The sequence below is a fragment of the Sapajus apella genome, unplaced genomic scaffold, assembly GCF_009761245.1.
Source record: "Sapajus apella isolate SASKATOON/1434 unplaced genomic scaffold, GSC_monkey_1.0 scaffold12, whole genome shotgun sequence".
NCBI classification, from domain to species: Eukaryota; Metazoa; Chordata; class Mammalia; order Primates; family Cebidae; genus Sapajus; species Sapajus apella.
This window is the reverse complement of record NW_022436952.1, coordinates 5,497,579-5,512,339: the sequence shown is the minus strand read 5'-3', so window position 1 is coordinate 5,512,339 and position 14,761 is coordinate 5,497,579. Positions and strand designations below refer to the sequence as shown.

Sequence of the window (14,761 nt, the reverse complement as noted above, 5' to 3'; positions counted from 1 at the left end):
CTGCTGCACTCGGCCTTTTTGTTTTTTTTTTTTTTTGAGACGGAGTCTTGCTCTGCCACCCAGGCTAGAGTGCAGTGGCGTCATCTCAGCTTACTGCAACTTCCGCCTCCCAGGTTCAAGTGATTCTCCTGCCTAATTCACCCGACCAATTTCTGTATTTTAGTAGAGATGGAGTTTCACCATGTTGTCCAGGCTGGTCTTAAACTCCTGTTCTCAGGTGATCCACCCGCCTTGGCCTCCCAAAGTGTTGGGATTACAGGCATGAGCCACTATGCCCAGCTCCCACCCCTAGCCTTTCTGGTGAACCCTCTGGGCTGGTCTCTGGAGTCTCAGGAAGTCTCTTCAGGTGTCTAATGTCCAGTCCTTTCCCTCTTGATTCTTGGTCCCCCATGTGTTCCTGCTGCCACCCTTGAAGGATGCGTGTGTGCTGGTCTGTCTGCGCATGTGTGTATCTGCATGTCTGTGCATGTGCATGCTTCCTCTCTGTGTGCACTATGTGTGCAGGACGCTGATTCTGTGCAACTCTATGCATATCTATATGTCTACATAAGTGTGCATATGTGTACTCATTTGTGTGTGTGCATATGTGTCTGCATATTTCAACCTACTTGTCTATTTGTGGTATGTTCCATCTGCATGAGTGTATGTGGCTGTGTCTGTGTCTGCATGTCTGCGTAAGTGTGTGGGGGCGCATGTGTGTGTGCATGTATGTGTGAGATTGTGCATGAGCTAAGACAATGACAGGCACTTCCTGGGCAGGAAGGCTGTATCAGTGTCCTAAATGTAGTAGGTGCTCAGTGAACATTTGCTGAACTGAACTGAATGAACTCATGTCAGTGAGTTATTTTCCTGAAGGCAAAGACATGATGAGGGGACTGAGGGGAAAAGAAAGGAGGAAAAAGTGTGGGGTTTTTTGATGAGGGTGGGAGAGGAAGGAAGGGGTGAGGAGGAGGTCAGGGGCAGGAGGGTGCCCGGCAATCCTAGGGCAACAGACCCCTTCTGGTGCCCCTCCGGTCCTCTGGGCTGCAGGAGGCAGTACAAACAGCCAGAAGTGTCGGCCACACAGGCGCTCAGCCTTGCCTCCCTGTCTCCCACAGCTGCCACTGGGCCCAAGAGATGGGTGCTCTCCTAGGCGCCCCTTCCCCTGGCAGGGGCCGAGGACACTGCTGCTGCACAAAAGTCCCCAGGACGGCTTTGGCTTCACCCTGCGCCACTTCATCGTGTACCCGCCTGAGTCGGCTGTGCACTGCAGCCTGAAGGTATGCCCTGGCCTGCTCTGGGGAAGCTTTCATGGGGGAGGGGAGACTCTTCTATGCCAGTCCCCTTCGTGGTCCTTTGACTCTCTCAGGGAAGTGGTCCTTCCTAGGGTGCGGCCTGGCTCCCTTCTGCTGTGGCCTGGGGAGGAGGACTGCAGGGAGGCAGTGCCAGCTTGGCTGGATCATTTGCACTGTGTGACGGTGGACAGACACTCTCATCACTGTGGCCTGGGTCTTCTCAGGAGACAGGGGTGGCTGGTGCAGGGCAAGGACCCTGCAGGTGCGCAGCCAGGATGCTCCCTTCACACCCCCAGATGCTTGTCTCTGGCAGGTGAGCGGTCGTCTTGGGAGCTCCTGGGACCTCTGGTCTACTGGCTGCTTCTGAGCTGGGGGAGCTGCTCCTCCCTTCCCCAGCATGAACTCTCAGGGGCGTAACTCACCTGTGGGAGCCCTCCCAGCATGCCCCCGGCCCCTCTTGGCCACAGCTCAGTGTGCTGGAAAGAGAACACAGGAGCCTGGAGTTCCAGTCCTGGGACAACGCCTCACTCATGTGAATTTGGGGTTGCCTCCCCATTTCTGGGCTCCATTTCTCCCACTGGAACCTGAGGACATTTATCAACTTGACCCCTGAGAGTCCTTCCTTCCCTAATGTAAACGTTGAGTTCTCTGAGTGCAGGAACCAGAGGTCCTGACCAAAATCCAAGGCTGTGAGCTAGGGGGAGGGGCACCTGACAGCAAAGCAGGATTGTGGGAAGGAGACAGAGGAGACCCCAGGGAGCAGCCAGAGCTCCCCACTAGGGCTCTGCTCCGGCCTCCACTTCTTTTCTTCTCTATTTTTTTTTTGAGGCAGAGTTTTGCTCTGTCTCCCAGGGTGGAGTGCAGTGTCGCAATGTCGGCTCACCACAACCTCTGCCTCCCGGTTTCAAGTGATTCTCTTGCCTCAGCCTCCAAAGTAGCAGGGGTAGTAGTGGGCTACCATGCCCGGCTAATTTTTGTATTTTTGGTAGAGATGTGGTTTCACTATGTTGGCCAGGCTGGTCTTGAACTCCTGCCCTTGTGATCTGCCCGCCTCGGCCTCCCAAAGTGCTGGGATTACAGGAGTGAGTCACCTTGCCCCACCTTCTTTTCCAGCAGGGGAGGACACATTGATTTTGGAGACAATGAACCCCCCCATCCACTTTCTTTAGGGCTGGGATCTGCCTGCACTGCTACTGGGGGACTCTCTCTTGGTCCCACCTATCAGAGAACCAAACAGGGAACTTCCCTGTCTGTGTCCGTGTGCTCACCTGTCTCTCCGTGTGCAGCATGTGCTGGGCATGGACATGCATGTGTGTATCTCTGTATGTGCACATGTAGTGTCTGCACATTCACGTCATACGTACACGTAACTGTTCAGCTGTCACATGCATACGGGAACCGCTGGGACTCCTGCACGACTGTTCTCATTGGCTACAGCTGTGCTTAAGAACATAAGTGGGGGCTGATGGTGCATAGAGGTAGACAGACCCCCTCCTTCATGCCCAAGGACACCAGCCCCTTAGTTCTCTGAAACCCTCAGTACTTCCTTCACTTCTTCCCTAGAATGGCCCTCCTTCTGGCCCCTAGCGCCTTCTCTCAGGGGACCCTGCTGAGGGGTGACAGCATAGGGTCTAGGCCAGGTGGGGGACTGGAAGACCTGGGAAGGGGCAAGCCAGGACAGGCTGCGTCTCCTTTCCAGAACCTGCCCAGGGCTAGGAGGGGCCTTTGGCCTGGAGGCGGGAGGAGGCTGTGTTCTCCTGTCCTTCATGCTGCCACCTGGGAGCCTGCAGGGAGCTCAGCCGTCCGAGTGCATCCGTCTGCTTCTGCCACCTGCTCACTGTGCTGTCAGCCCACATCAGCTGGAGTGCACCCCACCCGGGAGGACGGGGGCCAGGCGCTTGCTCCCCAGAAGAACCCAGCGGCCTTCCTGTGGCCACCCTGTCCTCCCTGGGGTGCCACAGAGGCCTGGGTTCCAGCCCTGACTCTGCCACTGAGTCTCTGGGTGGCGTTGAACATACCATGCCCTATGAACTATACAATGGGTACATCTGTGGAAAGGGTGAGAAGAGAGGACACCGAAGGTCCGATCCAGCGCTAAACTGCCACATCCAGCTGGCTCAGCCTGTCCCTCTGACCTCTTTCCTCGTTCCTCCCCAAGTCCAGCACCTTCCCCAACCTACCAGGGTGATCCCAGAGGCCCCCCAATGGGTCCCCTTGACGCCCTGCACCTGGCTGCAGGAATCCTCTCCCCTGACTGGCGTTTTCAGCTCCCCTCTCTCCCACAGAAGAACTTTCACTGGCTCCTCCTTTCTGTCCTGTAAGCCTGAGTGCTTTAGCCTGAGCTCTGTCACTTGCTGGTGTTGACTTTCTCGTTTAACTCAGCAATTCAGCCATCCGTGTGCTGTGAGCGCTTATCCCTGCCAGCCAGCGCCTGCACGCCCCACCTCCCACATCCACCATGCCTTCTCCCTGCCACCCTTGGATGCCTCAGAGTCCCCTCCCGAGGAGGACTCTAATCAGGCCTCCCCTTGGTGTTCCCTGGAGCTGATAGCCACAGTTTGCACTCGTCATGTGCCTATCTGTAACTGTCCAGGTTTTCTGTGTGTGCGAACCTGTGTGGTGCCTCTTCCATTGGACTGGGAGCTCCCCCAGGGCAGGGGTCTTGGGTCATCTGTTGGATTAGGAGGTTCCCTGATGGTCAGGGTGCAGGGGTGGTGGGAGTACATGTCACTGGCGAACTTTGCCTGGGACTTGGTGCCCTGCTGACACCCCTCCTGCACCTTCCTCTGCTGGGCTACTTGGGAGGAGATAAGGGGCGGCGGGAAGCTGAAGGGCCCTGCCCACTGGAGCTGGGCCACCCGTGGCTGCTGAGGGCTGGACGGAGGCCCACAACCACCCCTCTGTTCCCTGCAGGAGGAAGAGAATGGAGGCCGCGGAGGAGGTAAGGGAGGACTGGCGGGCTCGGGGCCTGCACAGGGACTTACCTTCCAGGTCCTGCTTCTCCGTCTCCCCCGAGTCTGCCTGTTCTTTTCTGTGCCCCTCCCTTGACTCCTGTTGCTGCCTTTGCTCTTGTCTGTGCCCCTGGCCTGGCTCTCTCTGGCGCCTCTTCCTCACTGTCTCTGTCCTCCCGCTTTATTTTCTCACACTTGTCACCCTTGGGCCTGTTTCCTTCACAGAAGTTCACTGAGCTCAGCACGCTGTGGGCGGTATGCTGGGGTGCAGATGGGTGTCTGCCATTCAGCCCCTGCCCTCAAGCTGCTCCCAGCCCAGAGCGAGGCACGGCAGGGCTGCAGGGCCTGGGGGCTGGTGGTGGGAGCACTGAGCAAGGGCTGTCCTTGGAGGTGGAGACAGTGGGGTCCTGTTGAGAGTGAGGACCACAGTGCACCACTGTCATATGCACCACGTAGTGCCCACGCCTCACACACAGGTACACATGGTACACAGGTACACAAGGTCTTTCTCTCCTACGAGGTGAGCCTGACTCCCCTTGGTGTGGCCCTTGCTCCCCAGGCCCCCTGAGTATTCCAGATAGAGCTCCTTCTCCGACAGTCTTCCGCTCTGCCACTGGGGCTTCTGCTGGGCAGCCGTAGGACACTCCTGTGTCCACATCCAGAAGCCGAGCTGGGCGAGGGGCCAGCTGGCCTAGAAAAGGCCCATTTCTCTGTTAGCCTAGAGTTAGCAGCACTTAGGAGCAAAGGAACTTTGTTGGGGTACAATGTGATTTGTGCCCATCCTGGGGGTCTCGGACCTCTGCTTGGTGCTCCTGAGCCTGGGGAAGGGAGGAGGTGGGGGATGTGAGTGTTTGGTGTCTTGCTGGGTCTGCAGGAGTGGGCATCCCTGCTAGGAGGGCGTCTGTCCCTGCAGCGTGTCTTTGGAACTGTTATGGCCTCTTGTATGGCGCCCTTTCCTCTGTCTTGTGACTTGTGTGTGCACGTGTGTGAGAATCTGCCTCCCGAGCTGGACAGTGAGCTCTGGAAGGACAAGGGCTGCACCTGTTCTTTATTCTTTTTGAGATGGAATTTCACTCTGTTGCCCAGGCTGGAGTGCAATGGCACGGTCCTGGTTCACCACAACCTCCACCTCCCAGGGTCAAGTGATTCTCCTGCCTCAGACTCCTGAACAGCTGGAATTATAGGCACCCACCACCACACCCGGATAATTTTTGTATTTTTAGTAGAGTCGGGGTTTCACCATGTTGACCAGGCTGGTCTGGAACTCCTGACATCAGGTGATCCGCCCACCTTGGCCTCCCAAAGTGCTGGGATTACAGGTGTGAGCCACCGTGCCTGGCCTGTTCATCTTTTTTAGTGTAGTTTTAGCACATGAAGAGGACACGGGAGGTGTTTACGGAGTGACTCTGTGTCCCCGCCTTCTCCCAGGTCTGTGTCCTCCTGCCAGCTTCTGTGCCTCCATGGCCTATCCAGTGCCCCCGTGGATGTGTGGGACTGGGCATGTTTGTGACCGGGCGAGTGCGATCATTCTCTGAGTGTGTATCCCCTGTGCGTGTAGCCGTGCACGGCTGTGACCTTCAGCGGCCACCCCCAACTAACCTGGCTGATGCCCACCAGGACCCTCCCCCCCGGCACCGCCTGGAGCCCATGGACACCATCTTTGTCAAGAATGTGAAGGAAGATGGCCCTGCCCACAGGGCGGGGCTTCGCACAGGTGAGCTGTCCCAGTTACCTGGGCTCTACTTTCTTTCTTTCTTTTTTTTTCTTTTTTTTTTTTTTTTAAGACTAAGTCTCGCTCTTGTTGCCCCAGTTGGAGTACAATGGCAGGATCTTGGCTCACTGCAACCTCCGCCTCCCAGGTTCAAGTGATTCTCCTGCCTTAGCCTCCCAAATACGTGGGACTACAGGCATCCACCTCCACGCCCAGCTAATTTTTATATTTTTTAGTAGAGACGGGGTTTTGCTGTATTGGTCAGGTTGGTCTTGAACTCCTGACCTCAGGTGATCCAGCCGCCTCGGCTCCCAAAGTGCTGGGATCCACAGGCGTGAGCCACCGCGCCTGGCCTGCGCTCTACTTTCTACCTTCCAACTAAGATGGGATTCTGGGATCCAGGTGTTGGGGAGGCCCCTGTCCTCACACTGTTATCCATGCCTGGTACAGGGGTTCTCAGATGGGGCCTCTGATGCCCTTGGTCACCACTCATGTGCTCCTTGTCCCCAGGAGACCGGCTGGTAAAGGTGAATGGGGAAAGCGTCATTGGGAAGACCTACTCTCAGGTCATAGCTCTGATCCAGAATAGGTGAGTGCTCCTGGCCCCTCGTCCCATATTATCTTCCTGCCCCTTTGCCCTGGGGTTGCTGTGGAGACCAGGATCCTTTCCTCTTGGACCCTGTTCCCTGGCCCAGCCTGACACTTTGCCTGTCTCTGTAGTGATGACACTCTGGAGCTGTCTATCATGCCGAAGGACGAGGACATCCTCCAGCTGGTGAGTCCGGCCCCCTCAGCCTGAGAGGAGACCCCTGAGCCCTGGGGCAGCAGCGGCTCCCTCAGGAGGCAGAGAAGGAAGTGTCAGGAGGGTGCTGGCAGACATTGCCCAATTGGGGATGCCAGGCTCATCCCTGGGCTGGGGCTGGTTGTTGCTTCATTCAGAGCTGCTCTGTGCTGGGGGAGCGGGAGACCTGGCCTTGGCAGGCGGGATTCCTGCCAGATTATCTGGAAGGAGGGTGACCCAGCAGGCTTTGCCAGCCTGGCACGTTCTTGTCAGCTCCTAGGAGAGATGATCGTTTCCCACACCCACTCCCCGCCAGGCCCTGAGTGAAGGTGTCTCTGGTGGGTGCGTCCACGCAGGCAATGAGCACACATCAAACACTGCCCAGCACACCCCACCCCACCCCGCTGTCCTGTACACCACGTAGCAGCCAAGCAGCACACAGGTACACAGCACACAGCCCCACCTCTATCCAGCATGAAGCACAGCACACACACACAGCACCAGGCACGTGCCACACCAGCACCCACTGCCACCGTTCACCCACACAGCGAAGTGCACCACAGCAAACACCCACAAACACTAAAACATGTCGACACACTCACCAGCCCCTTGGCTCCTACAGTACAAACAGCACAGTACCTCGCACACTCGGACCTCTCGCCTCCACATCTGTACACCCACCATGCACTATCACAGCATGCACACCCACAAACACTGGCATGCTCCTGCCCCACCTCCGCACATGCGCCCACCTGTGTCACAGGAAATTTATTCAGTCTGCACCTCAGCATACCTAGAAGACAGCGTCCAGCCTGACACACAGAGAGCGAGGCCCAGACACTGCATGAAGCACGCCCTGCGTGCTCAGGCGTACCCTTCCACACATGTGCGCACTCACGATGCCTGACTGTGCCCGGAGCCCTGGGCGGTCCTCTCTGCCCAGTGCCCACCTCCCTGGTCTCATGGGTCCCAGCCAGATGGCGGCTTGCTTGCCCCTGAGGTCACTGTCCCCGGGGAGGCCTTCAGAGCCACTGTGCTGGCTTCTGCCCTGGACTCACTCTTGTAATCACTGTAATCACAGTGCCATGCCTGGCATGATGCCTCTCTGGAAACCTCCACCCCTGACCTCGATTGTCCCCTTGTTCTTCCTGGGGAGAGGGAGGAAGGAAGGGGGACTCAGAGATGGACCGCTCACCCTTAGTCTCAAGGCCTGTACAGCTCCCCCAGGCTGAGGTGAGGCCGGCTGTGGGGGAGTGACAGGGTGGGACCCTAGGGTGTCCCCCACACTCTCCAGCTGGCAGGGGCAAGGAGTAGGAAGGGCAGCAGCTTCCAGTTCTGCTGCCCAGGCTGGGGTGGGCTGGCAGCCCCAGATGTCAGCATCTGGGGGCCTCCACTGGCCCCTGCATCTCCGCCAGCCAGAGGGTGGGGCCCAGGCATTCCTGTGGTTGGGAGCCAAGGCTGGAGGCCAATCGGGCCTCGGCAGCTGCTGACGCCACCACCGACGCGGCGAGGCCCTCCACACCCATCCTCCCTCCCTCCTCCTCCCGCCAGCCAGCCGGGAGAGAGCCGGGTGGGGGCAAAGGGGAGCCACAGGGAGGGCAGACAGAGGGGACCAGAGGCCCCGGCCAGGGCAGCGCAGTGGCCAGTGGGGGGTTAGCCAGAGCTGGGGGTGGGCGGAGGCGGGCGGGGATGCTGCCGCCGCCGTGAAGATGCCGGGAGCCTGGGGAGACGGCGGGATGGCAGGAGGGAGAGGTATGTGTGTGCCGGCCCCTGTGCCAGCCGGAGGGGGCTGAGCGTGCGGGGGTGCGGCTTAGCTTGTTCTCATCACATGATGTTTGTGCCTGGGACTGGAGGTGTAGTTATTTGTGTGTGTCTCTCATTGTGTTTGTGTGTATGTCTCTGGGTGTGTATCTTCCAGTGTCTCCTCGTAGTGTGGTGTGTGTGTGTTTGGTTTCACCCTCCCACCCTTTGGTTCTTCGCCCTGAGTTAGGCTCCTGGGCAGCTCAGCAAGGGCCAGGCTGGGCCTGGGCCACAAGGCCGCTGTCCCTGGGAGCCGCCTCCTTTTTTGGCTGGGCCTGGGCGCTGGCCCTGTCACTCCTTAGCAATGCAGCGTCAGCCTCAGCTCCCAGTGCCAAATTCCAGGCCCAGGGGTGGCAGAAGGTGGCTCAGGCCCCTCCTTCAAGCCTGGCAGGAGGTGGGCAAGCTCCTCCTCACCCCAGTGGCTCAGGAGCCATCCCCCAGCTCCCCGTCCCAGGGATGGAGGGACAGCTGGGCTCTGCCAGCCTCCGCCCCACCCGGACACACCCCTAGCCGGCTTTCTTCTCTCATCTGCCACCTTGACTGGTCTCTGTGGGGTTTTCCGGCTCTACCCGAGGAGCTGTGGGCATTGGTAACATAAGGGGGCAGGGAGGTGGTAGAGGCCAGGATGGGGCAGGACCCCAGGAGACAGATGCTAGAATGTTTGTGGCTAAGGAAATCCTTGTCATAGAGAAATCCTAGAGTCCTAGAGAAATCCCACTTTTGCTGGAGTTTGCCTGTGTCTCACAGGCTTCTTGCTTTTCTTTGTCCTCTGCCTGGACATATGCCCTGCTGTCCCCTGTTTCCCCCTTCCCTCCCCCTACCTTCTCCTCCCACCAATTGGTCCTCTCCCTTCAGTCCCCTCCTGGACTCCTGTATCTTCTCGGGCTGCCATGTCCCTGCCCTGTGGGACCTATCTGGCCCTGCTCACCTGCCTCTGTGTCTCCGGCCAGGCCTACTCCCAGGATGCCTACCTGAAGGGGAACGAGCCGTATTCTGGAGAGGCCCGCAGCATCCCGGAGCCACCCCCCATCTGCTACCCCCGCAAGACCTATGCCGCTCCGGCCCGGGTCTCTACCCGGGCCACTATGGTGCCTGAGCCCACCTCAGCACTGCCCAGTGACCCCCGGAGTCCTGCTGCCTGGAGTGACCCGGGGCTCCGCGTGCCACCCACTGCCCGTGCTCACCCGGACAACTCCTCCTTGGGGATGAGCCAGCCCCGCCCCAGCCCTGGTGCCTTCCCTCACCTGGCCTCGGAGCCCCGGACGCCCCGTGCCTTCCCAGAGCCTGGCAGCCGGGTCCCCCCCAGCAGACTGGAGTGCCAGCAGGCCTTGTCACACTGGCTGTCAAACCAGGTACCCCGCAGGGCGGGGGAGAGACGGTGCCCAGCCATGGCTCCCCCGGCCCGCAGCGCCTCCCAGGACCGGTTGGAAGAGGTGGCTGCCCCCCGCCCGTGGCCCTGCTCCACCTCCCAGGATGCCTTGAGCCAGCTGGGCCAGGAGGGTTGGCACCGAGCTCGCTCAGATGACTACTTGAGCCGGGCCACCCGTTCCGCCGAGGCACTGGGACCAGGGGCACTGGTGTCACCCCGCTTTGAGCGGTGTGGCTGGGCTTCCCAGCGTGCATCTGCTCGCACCCCTGCCTGCCCAACTCGGGACCTGCCAGGGCCCCAGGCCCCGCCCCCACCTGGGCTGCAGGGCCTGGACGACCTCGGGTACATCGGCTACCGGAGTTACAGCCCATCATTCCAGCGCCGGACAGGCCTCCTGCATGCACTCTCCTTCCGGGACTCACCCTTTGGGGGGCTGCCTACCTTCAACCTGGCCCAGTCCCCTGCACCGTTCCCACCAGAGGCCTCTGAGCCACCCCGGGTTGTCCGGCCAGAACCTAGCACCCGGTCCGTGGAGCCTCCTGCAGAGGATCGCCGCGACGAGGTAGTCCTGAGGCAGAAGCCCCCAACGGGCCGCAAGGTTCAGCTGACCCCCGCAAGGCAGATGAACCTTGGATTTGGTGACCAGTCCCCAGAGCCAGAGGCCAGTGGGCGAGGGGAACGCCTGGGCAGGAAGGTGGCCCCTTTGGCTGCCACTGAAGACTCTCTGGCTTCCATCCCCTTCATCGGTAAGTGATGGTGCTTGTGGCTGTCCTGGGAGACTTAGCTGTCTGTGTCCTGCTGTCCTCATCTGCCTGCTGACCTTGGGCAAGACTCTGGGCTGGGTGCTGGTGGGATCACCTTGTTTCTCTGTCCATTCATTCGTCTGCCTGTCCATCCATCTATTCTTCCATTTTTCTGTCATCCTTTTTTCCATTCTACCTCGCATTCATTTATCCTTCCAGCATCTTTCCATACACTCTTTTTTCCCTTCCTCTCCCCATCCATCCATCCCTCCCTCTATCCATCCATCCACCATCTATTCTTCCTTCCTTCTTTCCTTCCTCACTTCCTCCTACGTTCATTCATTTGTTCTATCCTTTCTTCCACCCACTCATCCAACCTGGATCCCCTTCTACCCTTCCTTCCATCCTCCCATTCTTCCTTCTGTCCTCCGATTGTTCTTTCCATCTCCTATTCTTCCCTCCATCCTCCCATTCTTCCTTCTGTCCTCCGATTGTTCTTTCCGTCTCCTATTCTTCCCTCCATCCTCCCATTCTTCCCCCATCCTCCCATTCTTCCCCCATCCTCCCATTCTTCCTCCATCCTCCCATTCTTCCCTCCATTCTCCCATTCTTCCCCCATCCTCCCATTCTTCCCCATCCTCCCATTCTTCCTTCCATCCTCCCATTCTTCCCTCCATCCTCCCATTCTTCCCTCCATCCTCCCATTCTTCTTCTATCCTCCCATTCTTCCCTCCATCCTTCCATTCTTCCTTCATCCTCCCATTCTTCCCTCCATCCTCCCATTCTTCCTCCATCCTCCCATTCTTCCTTCCATCCTCCCATTCTTCCTTCATCCTCCCATTCTTCCCTTTATCCTCCCATTCTTCCCTCCATCCTCCCATTCTTCCTCCATCCTCCCATTCTTCCTTCCATCCTCCCATTCTTCCTCCATCCTCCCATTCTTCCTCCATCCTCCCATTCTTCCTCCATCCTCCCATTCTTCCTCCATCCTCCCATTCTTCCTCCATCCTCCCATTCTTCCTTCATCCTCCCATTCTTCTTTCCATCCTCTCTTTGTATCTTTCCTCTCTGTCCCTTCCATCTACCCTCAATCCCTCCATCCACTCAGCAGACATTTGTGTCAGGCCCTCTGTGTAGCTGCACACTCTCCTGGACTGGAGAGTCCAGCAGGGGTGATGGACAGCCAGGGACAGCCCGTTGGGATGGGAATGTAGTGGGACAGGGAGCTGGAGGTGAGGGCTTGGAGAAGGGCTGCAGTGAGAATCTGGGAGGAAGGACATTTGCGTTAAGACTGGAAGGTTGAGGAGTTCATCAGGGGAAGAATGTTCAAGGAGAGGGAATAAAATGTGCAAAGACCCGGAAGCAAGAGAGGCAGGAACCCCGTCTGGGTGTGAGAACCCCTCCAGGTCCAAGGGTCTCATCAGTCACTGGGGTTGGCTCTTGAGAGCAGAGGGAACCCTCTAAGGCTTGCCTTGCCTTAGACTGGATGTGGGAGAGGGAGAGGCGAGAGAGTAGAGGGTGATGCCCAGGCTCCTGGCCAGGCTGGGGGTGGTGCCTTACCCCGTGTTGGAAGTGAGAGGGGGAGAAGGTTCAGGGCTATTGACTGTGAGGTGCCCAGGAGGGAGTAGGATGGACAGGAGGTGGGGGTGGGGGGCTTTGGGGGAAGAGCAAGATGCAGGGTAATGGAAAGGGATGGCGGGAGCTGGGAGGCGAGCTCACCCTGGGACAGCCTAACAGACAGTGAGAGGGAGGAGGCCTGGGGCAGGGGAAGACACAGGCCTGGCTCCCCACACAGCCTTTGGTGGAGCAGACACAGCCCCTTCAGTTAGTAAGGAAGGCTCTAGGCTGTGGCCAGGAGAGGCAGTCTCTTCTTCCAGAATGCACTGTCTGAGGGGTGATATAGTCTCTGCCGTGGAGGAGTCCCAGCTGATGGGGGAGCCCCTATCCTTAGAAAGCTCTCAATCTGATGGGGGAGACACCATCTCTGCCCTCAGGAGGCTCCCAGTCTGATGGGGGAATATTGGCTCTGCCCTCAGGAGCCCGGTCTAAGGAGGGTGGTTCAGCCTCACTCCCAAGGGGAGGCATTCCGTGGCCACAGTCTGGACAGGGGCCAGTCATGCTTGACAGTGGGCTTGTTGCTAGCAGGACCCTTTGGGATGTGTCTGAGCCTGGAGGCGAGAGGCATGGGGGATGGTAAGGCTGGGGTGGGGGCAGGCGGGCTCCGCTCTCTGCCTGCTTCACACCTCTCTCCTTCCATGTGCACAGATGAGCCCACCAGCCCCAGCATTGACCTCCAAGCCAAGCACGTCCCTGCCTCTGCTGTGGTCTCTAGTGCCATGAACTCGGCCCCCGTCCTGGGCACCAGCCCATCATCCCCAACCTTCACCTTCACTCTGGGACGCCATTACTCGCAGGACTGCAGTGAGCGCTCCCCACGCCCCAGCCTCACCCTCTCCCCTGGTGCCCCATCCCAGGGTCTCTGTTGGGCTTGCTGCCTGATGTCTGGCCTCTTCCTCTGGTTTCTGCTCCTCCTGGGGCCCTTTGGGAGAGTCACCTCCTGCCCCTGCCCAGAAAGGAGGGCTCTGGGAAGCCCCTGACCTGCTGCCCCGCTGACCCTGAGGCCCGATGTGGGCGGCTTTGCAGGCAGCATCAAGGCCGGCCGCCGCTCCTCATACCTGCTGGCCATCACCACGGAGCGCTCCAAGTCTTGCGATGATGGGCTCAACACCTTCCGGGAGGAGGGTCGGGTTCTGAGGTAAGGCCCTGTCTGGATGTGGGGGTGGGGGGGTGGCCACAGGTGTGCTGGCTGGCTGGCTGCTCTGGGGCGGGGCTTTTGGCCCTGGCGTCCTCTCTGCCACCCCTGCTGGAAGGCCTGTAGGCCTTGGGGTTTGGTGGGTGATGAGATAGTGAGGTCCCAGCTGTGCCGCCCACATCCCTCACCCTCGGCCCTCGCTTTCCAGGCGCCTGCCAAACCGTGTCCCCAGCCTGCGGATGCTCCGGAGCTTCTTCACCGACGGGGTGAGCAGCAAGTGTGTGTGTATGTGTGTGCTGTGTGGGAGCGAGGGTGTCGGGGAGGTGGACAGGGTGAGCAGCAAGTGTGAGTGTGCGTGGGGGAGAGAAGGTATCAGAAGAGAGGGTGTCATCAGGAGTGAGGGTGCTGGGCAGATGGGCCATAGCGTCAGCGTGGGGGTTTCTGCTCCAGCTGCTGCCTTCCCCCTCCTCCCTGCGCCCCTCACCCTTGTGTCCACCGCAGGGTCCCGGCATCCCTGCATGACACCTCGCAGCCCTACCCAGGGCCTTTGGGCTTAGCATCTCCCGCCTGGACTGGCTCTTTCCAGACCCACCCCCCATGGCCACATGACTCACTTCACTTTCTTCACGGTTTTTTAGGTCTTCCCTGAAATTCCAGCCTCCGCTTCTGACATTTCACACCTCCCTTCGCTACTCTATGTTTTCCTCCTCAGCACACCTCATGAACAATTGGTGTTTCCCTGCCTGGCTCCCCAGCTAGACTAGAAGCTCCCCAAGCTTATATTTGGGGCTTCATTAGTTTCCTTCACTACCCTCAGTCAATAAGTGCATCGTGTCTTGTCTTCAGGGGATGACGGGGCTGGGGGTAGAACTGGAAAGGTGGCCTGGACACAGGTTGAGATTGGTGGACAGGTGGAGTTCCCAGCTTCAGGTCCTGGGGAGACTGGATCAGGCCTGTGACAGCTCCGGCTGGTTTTTGTTGTTGTTGTTTGTTTGTTTGTTTATTTTGAGATGGGGTCTCACTCTGTTGCCCAGGCTGGAGTGCAGTGGCATCATCTTGGCTCACTGCAACCTCTGCCTCCCAGATTCAAGTGATTCTCCTGCCTCAGCCTCCTGAGTAGCTGGGATTACAGGCATGTGCCACCATGCTGGCTAATTTTTGTATTTTTAGTAGAGATGGGGTTTCACCATGTTGGCCAGGCTGGTCTTGAACTTCTGACCTCAGGTGATCCACCCACCTTGGCCTCCAAAGTACTGGGATTACAGGTGTGAGCCACCATGCCCGACTTCAAGTGGTCTTCTTCCTTTGGCCTCCCAAAGTGCTCGGATTACAGGCATAAGCCATCACACCTGGACATATTGTTTTTTAAGTCATATGTAT

The 14,761-nt window shown here is 58.7% G+C and overlaps 1 protein-coding gene across 7 annotated transcripts in view; it reads left to right on the top strand.

Annotated features, from left to right (window-relative positions):
- The window catches only part of ARHGAP23 (Rho GTPase activating protein 23), a 100,821-nt gene that overhangs the window by 44,882 nt on the left and 41,178 nt on the right, over positions 1–14,761 (top strand). For 4 of the 7 annotated variants that reach the window (XM_032279816.1, XM_032279817.1, XM_032279815.1 and 1 more), the window contains exons 2-10: positions 1,098–1,259; positions 4,188–4,215; positions 5,784–5,939; positions 6,447–6,525; positions 6,657–6,711; positions 9,468–10,632; positions 12,895–13,050; positions 13,273–13,384; positions 13,590–13,647. In XM_032279816.1, coding sequence (XP_032135707.1) covers positions 1,098–1,259; positions 4,188–4,215; positions 5,784–5,939; positions 6,447–6,525; positions 6,657–6,711; positions 9,468–10,632; positions 12,895–13,050; positions 13,273–13,384; positions 13,590–13,647 — 1,971 coding nt within the window. Of the gene's footprint in view, positions 1–1,097; positions 1,260–4,187; positions 4,216–5,783; positions 5,940–6,446; positions 6,526–6,656; positions 6,712–8,288; positions 8,470–9,467; positions 10,633–12,894; positions 13,051–13,272; positions 13,385–13,589; positions 13,648–14,761 lie in introns of those variants that run through there. The other 3 variants (XM_032279818.1, XM_032279819.1, XM_032279820.1) reach the window with 2 other exon arrangements.